Source organism: Nannospalax galili, unplaced genomic scaffold (assembly GCF_000622305.1).
Source record: "Nannospalax galili isolate Female #2095 unplaced genomic scaffold, S.galili_v1.0 scaffold130, whole genome shotgun sequence".
In the NCBI taxonomy this organism is placed as follows: domain Eukaryota; kingdom Metazoa; phylum Chordata; class Mammalia; order Rodentia; family Spalacidae; genus Nannospalax; species Nannospalax galili.
This window is the reverse complement of record NW_008328145.1, coordinates 91,016-101,166: the sequence shown is the minus strand read 5'-3', so window position 1 is coordinate 101,166 and position 10,151 is coordinate 91,016. Positions and strand designations below refer to the sequence as shown.

Sequence of the window (10,151 nt, the reverse complement as noted above, 5' to 3'; positions counted from 1 at the left end):
CCATCAATGCCCCAGTCTGTCTCCCACTGAGACTGAGCACAGCAATTTTCATAGACAGTGGGCCCCTTGCACCTGTGTGTATCAGGCGAGAGGTCCACACACAGTAAGCAATTGAAGTTGACAGTTGTATTCAAGTTAACAGTTTTCTGGTGGAGCATTTCCCTGCTGTCGCTCACCTGTACACACTGCAGTGATGATGTCTCCAGCACATCAGTTAATTAAACTCTTTAGTGCCTGAGATCCAGCTACACATATTTTATGGATTTCAGCAGCAGATTTCCATAACTTAGGTAGTAATACTTACTGGTTAATAATGGTCTCACTTATTATATGTTATTTGTATGAAATGCATATGGATATTAAAAACTTACTTTTGGTCTTTATTTTCCTGGTTACCTTTTAAAATATCAAAGTTGCCTTTGCTTTACATTACATTCGTTTCTGCATGCTGAAGATAGGCTTTGATTATCTCCTTGAATTCTGGCCATGCCATCCCTCATCGATGGACTAAAACTTGACATTCTAAGCTAAATAGAATTTTTGTCACCTAAAATGGCTTTTGATCAGGGTCTTTTAGCACAGCAATATAAAGAAACTACAACATCTACCTAACCACAGAGTTTACTATGTTAATATTTTAACTGCATCTAGTTTCTAAGAGGTGTGATTGAAAGTACTGTAAACACCCATGTGTAGTGGGTTTTTCTGTTTTTTTGTTTGTTTGTTTTTGTTCATTGTAGGAACATGTGGTCAAGACAGACTGGTCCATTTCTAAGAGGATGATAACTGGAACACACCATCAGAGTAAGTACACAAAGATTGGCATCAAATACCTCTAGAAATCTTGTGAGTGGAAATCTCATTTGAGGCCATCATCAAATGCTGATGGGCCTAACGATCTAAGGAGGCTACATGGGGGAAGCCCAAGGTCCATGTCCTGGATGTGCCCCATCTACTAGCCAGAACCTGGAGTATCATACCAAATCAGATCCCCAGATAAGAACAACCTCTCTACAGGAGGAGTGTAGGTTACCAGGTGGTGCTCGCACCTGAGCCTAGGCAGGAGTCTGTCAGGCACATGCAGACAGGGGCCAGCAAGAGCATTTCCTGACTCCATCTGCAGTTTCCTCCTCTCACTTAATGTGTAATCACCATAACTGAACACAACCCTCAAGAATCCATCCCCTAAGGAGTTGCAATGTTTCTCTGAAAGAACCAAAGCAGAACTGACATGGACTAGTTAGTGAGTTCAACCTAAATCACTTTCCTAGGAATGATGCAGAAACAGTAACTTCACAATTAACAGAATCTCTTAGCCATGGAGATACTTTCTCTCACAGAGAATGAGTTCATCAGGTAAAAATTATAATCCAACACTTTTCTCATGGAAGATGCCATTGCTTCAAGATCATCGTCCTGTGACTTAGCCCCCTACACTGTGCAATTTCCATATCCTCAAGGGTTCTGAGGAGAAGGGAGGACATCCAAACATGGCCCAACTGCCCAGGCATCTCAAAGGGAACCATCCCACAGATTTAGGAACTGTACTTACTTTGACACGGACATTTAAATAACAAGTGAGTTGATGCCTTACCTCAAACACAAAGGCACTCCAACATCTATGCAAGCACAGGTTTTAGATTTTTTTTATTTATCAAATTATAATCCTGGAGAGCATTTTTCTTTCTGTACTTTTTTGATAACAAGGGATCTGCACCTGGATAGCATGTATGCTACAAGCTTGAGATACATCTTCATGATATTCTTTATTTTAAAGTATCTGTCCAATAATCATTCATATTTATACTACTTTTCCTAAAACTTTCAAAACAATATTCTATTTTATTGATTTCTTTTGTGAATCAGGGTAACAATCAGAGGGGTGTTCATGAATAAAACATAATAGTCTAATTTTTTATCACATCTAATAAAGACTATTTTGCACTGACTGACCTCTAACCTATCCATTTCCTCTATGTGTTCTGCACTGATTACTGTCCTTTCTATTACTCCCTCACCCCTGAGTGCTTATGATATAGCCAGAAGACATGCAAATCAGACCTCCTTCTGCTCCTGATAACCAGCCCAGCCCTGACCCTGCAGCTTTGGCAGAGGAGCCCAGCCTAGAGCCATAGGTGCTCCCATTCAGTGGTCAGCACTGGACACAGACTCACCATGGAGTTCGGGCTCAATTGGGTTTTCCTTGTTGCTCTCTTACAAGGTGATTTATGGAGACCAAGGCATACTGGGTGTGTGAGTGGACACCAGTGAGGGGACAGGGATATGTGTGACGGGTTTCTGACCAGGATTCTTTGTGTTTACAGGTGTCCATTGTGATGTGCAGCTGGTGTAGTGTGGGGAGGTTTGGTGCAGCCTGGTAGTTCCTTAAGACTCTCCTGTGTAACCTCTGGATTCACGTTCAGTGATTACTACATGAGCTGGGTCCACCAGGCTCCAGGGAAGGGCCTTGAATGGGTTGGTACTATAAGAAACAAAGCTAATAGTTACACAACAGAATACACTGCATCTGTGAAAGGAAGATTCACTATCTCAAGAAATGATTTAAATACTCTCTACCTGCAAATGAGCAGCCTGCGATCTGAAGACACAGCCACCTATTACCGTGCAAGAGACACAGTGAAAGGACTTCCCTGTGAGCCCAGACCAAACCTCATTGCGTGGTTTTCAGGACCAGCAGGGGGCGCTCAGGTTCAGAGAAGAGGACAGGCTGCTTTTCTTCTCCGTGTTTCAATTTCCCCCCCAAAATTACAGTGAAATTTGTAATACTTTACCTTCCACAGAATCTCTGCATTATGAAGTCACAACTGCACAGAACTCCAGAAATACGAGGAACCATAATGTGCGTTTTTTATTTGAAAAACAGAAAATCCTTGATATAGTAACATGAATGGTGAGAACACAAACGGCTTCTCAGGTGAGTGCCGCTTTCAGATACGCTTCTCTTCAATTTGCTGAGCAACACTTTAAGAAGACATTGGACTTCTACAGAAGGCACTGGTGCATTTATTCTTAAAAGTCAGTTCACTGCTGTTTTATGAGCCAAACTATTTGGGCTTGAAAAGAGGTAGTGTTGCAATAATGCACTTTTAGAGCTTGATTTTTGTATAAGTTATTACTTTAAACAAAATACAATGGAGAGATTATTTATAAATATGGGATATTTACAACAGAGGATTTTCCGAAGGTTTGCTAAAATTTTATTTGGGGCTTTATATATTACATTTAAAATAAACTCATTTTATTATGGAGTTTTCATTTTAACAAAATTTAAAACTGCCACATTTCTGGGATAATTCAATAGCATAATTACCATTTTATTTTTATACTTTTGCCTCTTATCTTAAAATCATGACATTAGCCAGTGATCCTTAGCTTATAATTTAATCTAATCCAAATTTCCTTACAATTGCCTTTCTAATATTGAAAGGAGAATTTATAACGACCAGCAGAAGAGGTTTGACTTTATAGGACCACATGCTCAAGATCAAGGATAGTGTTAGAGTTTTCAAGAGGGTTTTCTTCCTGCTTTATTTTCCCCTCTTTAAGATAAGTGTTGTATTATTTTCAGAGTTGATAAATCCTTTGTATCTTTCTTCAGGATGGTTGGACATAGATAATAATTAACTATGTGATCAAATTTTCCAAGTGAAGCCAGTGAAAGAGAGTTGCCTTGGTTTGTCAACAAAAATTAAGATTCTCATGACCTACAAGTTAATTTATAGAAAGAGAAAATGTATTAAATGTTTCCTATAATATAACGCCTTCATTTTAAACCATAAATTAGGTTGTTACATATGTAAAGTTTGAAGAAACATCACTAAAAATTTTGGAATATGGCACAATTATTTCTTCATTTTATGCTTTTTAAGTATTCTGTGATATTATTTCAGCTCAGCTTTGCTTTGAAGACTCATTTACTAGGGAGAGTTCCTTGTGGGTGGCTTTAGTGTATTGAAAATTACCATTTTAATTCATTCTTTACATTAACTTAATACTACTTTTATCCATAATTTGCACAAGCAGAGTCACCGCATATCTTTAGCTATCTGTTTTTATTTAAATGTCTGAATTTGTACTACAAAAGAGGGAGGAGAAAGAAGAGGAAGGGAGCAAACAGAAGAAGAATAGGAAGAAGAGGAAGATGAAGAGAAGCAGGAGGAAGACACAGGCTGAGGAGGAGGAAGAGAGGGGTGAGGGGGGAGGACAGGAAGAAGGAGAAGGAGGAGAAGGAAGAAGAATTTAGAAGATGAAGATAGGAGGGAGAAGGAAGAGGACTAGAAGGAAAAGGAGGTGAGGCTGATAGTGATGAGAACAAAGAGAAGGAGCCGAAGGCAGATGAGGAGGAGGAAGAGGAAGAGGAGGAAGAGGAGGAGGAGGAAGAGAAAGAGGAGGAGGAGGAAGAGGAAGAGGAGGAAGAGGAGGAGGAGGCAGCGCGATGAGGAAGAACAGAGGTAGAAGGTGATGTAGGGAAGGAGGAGGAGGAAGAGGAGCAGGAGAAGGAGGTGGAGGAGGAGGGGCACAAAGAGAACAAGGAGGAGCAGGAGTTGGAGAAGAGGGAGGTGGAGAAGGAACAGGAATAGGAGGAGGGTGGGAGGAGGGGAGGAGGAGCAGAAGCAGGAGGAACAATCATAAGAATCTGATTTACAAACACATCACAGGAATAAATGAAGCACGTTTTGGTCAGTTTCTCTAATGTCATCTTACCAAACTGTGAAAATCCAAAAAATCAAATCTTCACGTTTCCCTCTGTAACTCTTCCATTCCAAAGATGCAATTACAGAGATTTGATTCAAGAAAACTCGGTTTATCTCCCCATACGATCAAAATACCTATATGCCTGTATGACATACTCAATAATTTTTTTTTAAAGCATGATACTTTGACACTGGAGGCATTTTGAAGTGATGAGCTAATTTGGAAATTTTAGAAACTAAAGAAATATCTGGAAATGTTTTAAATTGTATCTCTGATATTGCAAGAAAATGAAAAAAACTCAGTTTAATCTTTTAAAGACAATTGTTTACATTTTATATGGTATTTTTCTATAACAGCTAAACTTGAAACAAACTTTTTTAAGGCTTGTTTCCATAATAAACTATGGAATGATGTATACCTTTTCAATGTATAGTTTTTCAAACGTGTTCACCGATTCACTGATAACATTCACTGTAGTGTAGTAGGTATGGAAACATTAAATTTAATAAAGAAACGTGTTCACCAATTCACTGATAATATTCACTGTAGTGTAGTAGGTATGGAAATATTAAATCTTTAATAAAGTAAGAAGTCAAGAAGGTCAGTGCATAGACAAATGTCTCTGTGTTAGTAAAGTACTTCCAATGTTCTATTTGTAAAATACTCTGGCAAGCACAGTGATGTTTGTTAATAAAACTGAACAGTAACTCAACACTGCAGATCAAATTATTCAAAGAATGAAGAGGTCATGAAACTTCTCACAAACACAGAGGTGCAAAATGAGCACTTTTGTAGGTAATGAAGAAAATAGAGAAGTTTTATATATAGAAAGAGCAGTGACAACCAAGCTGCCTGTGACAGTGTACTTTAAAAGAGCACACATATTTTAAATGTATAAAAATACAATTCTGTAGACAGCATTAAACAGATTTTACTTTAATTGCTCTACATGCTACTAAGTTAAATACAAAGAAAGGTAATTTTTAAAAAAATCATGAAAAACTTAAAAACATACTGATTGTGGTGATTTGAATTCAAAATGCCCCCCATAGACTCTAAGTATTTGAGCTTGACCCAGTTGGTGGTGTTGCTTGAGGAGATTTAAGAGGTGCAATTTTCTGCAAACGTGGCACCTCTATTTTGTGTGCAACCAAAACGATTAGATGGAAGATAAGTTCTTTTACACAGGAGGGAATTGGCATTTGGTACTGTACAAAAAGCAAACATATGTGACCGAGGAGTCCATAGGCCCTAAAAGGGATAAAATTGATATCATTTTATTAAAGATAAAATTAATTTCTAAGCATTGATGTTTATGTTCACAGTTGTGGGTTGTGGTTAGCCTTGATTGTAGTGGGAAATTTCTGTTTTACAGTGGGCAGCGGTTAATACAGAGATTAACAAATGGTCAAGATACTGGGACTAAGTGATGGTTGCTGTGGGATAAGGGCCCAGTACTCATCCACAAGTGGAAGAAAATTAACAGTCATATTTAGCATGCCCAAAGCACAGGAAACATCACAGAAGACTGGGCAGAAAAAATGTGAGAAGTAGAGGAAAAGGTGGAGTGCTCTTCATCTATTACCTGTCATTGAATTATTCCCTTTTAGAGGGAGGAAGGGGACTCATAAATAATCAAATAGAAATGAAACATCAAAGCCACATTAAGTTCATGAAACATATGGGACTCGGGAAGCTTTGAAAGTTATGACACATGAGGTTTTTTTTTCTTTTTTTCCCAAAGTCATATAATCAGAAAACACTGTCCATGAATGAAGAGACTACTCTGTAGGAAAACCTTAAATTGGTCATTGGGCCAGGTTTTCAGTGTTCACCCATGTTGGAGGGGGAATTTTTAGTGATGCAGCTTCCTTAGAGACACTCATGCTCCTGTAAGTAAACTCACTGTCATTCTTTTATAATTAGCATCATTAAAATTTTGACCAGTCTATTATTAGGTAGAATTCTTTCTTTGCTCTGGTTTTTTTCCATATCAAGGGTAATAAGCTATTTGCTCATCTCAACAGACATTTATTCACATGTTCCCAGGAAGTCAAACACAAATTAAACATTTTTCTTCCAGCTAGACTTCACCTTCTAAGTTTAGCTGAACCTCCCCAAAAGTACCGCCAGCTGGGAATCCCAAATTCAAACCGTGAGTCTGTGGCACACATTTCAGATTCAAACATAAGCAGCAATCATTAATGGGTGAATGGATAAAGTGCTAACAAATATACAAAATGGGTCATTATTCAGAGATTTTGAATAATATACTATCAGCAGGAAAAAAGCTAGGGATGAAATTCATTTTTAAGCAAAAGAATCCAGACTCAGGAGGACAAAATTCCAGATTTACCCTCATACATGGAGTGACGGAGGAACACAGAAAATGGAAAAGGAGAAGGAAGAGGGAAAGGAGGAGGAGGGTTGGGATGAGCGGAAGATGAAGGGTCGTCATCAGGAGGAGGAGGAGAAGCACCTATAGATTATGGAAGGATGTGCCTGGCCTTGGGGAATCAGTACAGTTAGAGAACCCTATATATTTCACAGTAAGTATTCAAAAATTACAAAACCTTACTATAAAATAGGCAAAAAATTTTCTTCACAGAAAATTCCTCAAACTGATTAAATTTGTGACAATTTCCATGATTATGTCATATGTTCTGGAGAAGATTGGGAAATTTACCAACTGATTTGGAAAAAGTATCATGTGGAATATGAATTTAGCACTGGAATATGCTGTTTCATATGTTGACGGCTTTTATGTTGCTGGAAGGTGCTATGCAGGCTGCTGGGGGAGAACGGTCACCTATAATTCTACTTTTTTATGGACACTGTGTGCTACACTAAAAACATGCCAGAAAAAAAGTGTTTTATATGGGCTCCATAGTTTGAAATAGAATTTAAATTCCATCAGAAAGTGGTTGGTCACTCACTGTATTAGTCAGGGTTCTCCAAAGAAACAGAACTGGTAGAATGAATATGTATAGAGATTTATCAGCTAAGCTCACAGGATAGAGTCTGACAATGGCTGCACCACACTGGAGAATCTGAGAATCCGTACTTGCTCATTCATCAAGGCTGGATGTCTCAGTAGTCCTGATCTGGTGCTGAAGGTCTGACAACTTCCAAAAGATCAGAAAGTCTTCACTCTACAGCAGCAAGATGAACTCAGCAGCGAGAGAGAAGGCAAGCAGCAAGAAGCCTGGCATTCTGGGGTCACCTATAATTCTACTTTTTTATGGACACTGTGTGCTACACTAAAGACATGCCAGAAAAAAAATGTTTTATATGGGCTCCATAGTTTGAAATAGATTTTAAATTCCATCAGAAAGTGGTTGTTCAGTCACCTAACATTCATGTCACTAGTGCACAAGTGGGTGTATCTTGCCTGGTCAGTTCTCACTGAAGCACTCAGGATTTACAGCTGGGCAAAGCTGATGATTATTTTTGTCTTTCAGTAGCTTGCATAGGACAACTGTATGAAATTCTGAAGGAAACAATAAAATATTTTTAGAAGAGTCTCATGTAATAAGTGACTATGTTTCAATTTTTGCTTTGTTTTGTTTTTAAGTCCTGTTACATGATGATAAAAAAGAAAAAAAAATCACTGAGTTTACTCTGACTCTGTGAAATTCAATTAAGATTTTAAAATTCTAAATCGCAGAGGGTTCCCAGTGAAGAACAAAAACACTAGGTTTTGTTATGGACTGGGCACTAGAGTAACAAAGATGGGATTATTGGGTGGTGAATGAGCTCAACGTTTAGAGAGCAATAGAAGAAAACAGTGCATTGATTATACTGTGCGAAGAAGCAGTAACTATAGTTCCACCTGCAGTAAAGGGTTAGTCTGGAGAGTCCTCAGTTTTGGAGCTGCACCTCTGTGTTGACGCAGCATTCTTTCTATTTTCCTGGTTTTTGATTTGCACCTTGTGAATTGTGGTAATCCATATTTTCTATTGAAGCAGAGGGGAGGATAGACTGACATCCAAGTAAGGTTTTTCATCCCAGTCAGGGTGCTTTCATTCAAACTACTGAGCCATTGTTTTTACTGTCCACTCATGTAATAGATATTAGAGTACAGACAGAATTCACTGGTATTTCCAGTTCTTTTGTTACATAGAGGAAATTAGAAAACAGTCATGTAGATATTGGTGGAAACAGGCAGAGTTGATTATGAGTGAAATAGATTCCCAGAATCCAAGCGGGTCAGAGTTGGAGAAAAGGGTACTGCTGCTCTGAGTATATATCCTGATGTAACATCAGGAGTCAAGAATATGGAAAAGAAGCAGGGCGGTAAAGGGAAAGAAAGCATCCCAGAGAGAGCATAGTCAGAAACAGATGTTACCAATGGGGGAATGGATAAAATGGGGGATATTCAACTGGGAAGAGAGGAGGGAAGGACATACAAGGAGCCATGGGGGTAAAAGGGAAGAAGGAACTCAAGAGAGGGGGGTAATAGGAAACAGGCATTATCAAGGGGAAAATGGGGCAAATAGAGGTGCTTTAACCATGAAGAGAGGATGTAACTTAGACAGGGAGAATGAGAGGGGAGCTAAATAAAGCTTAGGTGGAATAAAAAGGCAGAGGGACGTGTATTAACTGTCCTTTGGGCTCTTGGTCAGGGTAGTCCAAGAGACTCCCAAAATAACACAGGCTATTGCCACAGAACTTAATTACCTCACAGGATTTGAAGGTAAGACCCTAATACTGAATATAGGACTTACTTTGGACATGGGACTTGAAGCAATGGAGCTAGAACTGAGCTGGAAGTTCTTCCCTGAGGACTAGCTCTCCTAGTTCTAGACGATACTATGCAAACTGCTAAGGGAGAAAATCAATGATCCAGCTGAGTCGTAAACCCTAATAACCACAACTGGCATAGCAAGCTATCCATATTGGTGCAGCAGTGGCACTCTCATGTAGGGGATATTCAAAAGCCATCTAATTTAACTTAAATCCCTCTAAATGTGAGGGAATTCAGGTGTGGTACTGTAAATATAGTCAAATACACATGGCTGGAGAGTCCATAGATCCTATAGAAAACCCTATCTCTGTCATATCTGTAGACAAATGAAATTTCTTACTGCATGCTAAATATGGATCTTTATATTTACAGAGAAGTACTGTACATCACTCATCAAAACAGCATATTTTTTAAACAGATGGAGGTTATTACAGAGTTCCACAACTCGTCACACACAGAGAATATATGTCTGAGAGATGCCCAGCCCTAAATGACACATCTACAGTGGAACCTCAACACATAAAGCTCATGGAACATAGTGGACCAGGGAGCAGATAGAATGCTGAGATTTCATAACTCAAATTTAAAAGTTAACTTGGAGTGTTTGGGGTCTCATTCACACTTTTTGTAGCTTATGTATGGAGCAGATTAATGGAAGAAATAAACATCTAACAATCTCTCACCATAG

At 38.7% G+C, this 10,151-nt stretch overlaps 1 gene segment (V, D, J or C); it reads left to right on the top strand.

Annotated features, from left to right (window-relative positions):
- Positions 1 to 2,175: 2,175 nt before the first annotated feature.
- LOC103750738 lies at positions 2,176 to 2,775 on the top strand. The segment is given in 2 exon segments: positions 2,176 to 2,221; positions 2,325 to 2,775. Coding segments are annotated over 2 exon segments (497 nt in total).
- The last annotated feature ends 7,376 nt before the right edge of the window (positions 2,776 to 10,151 follow it).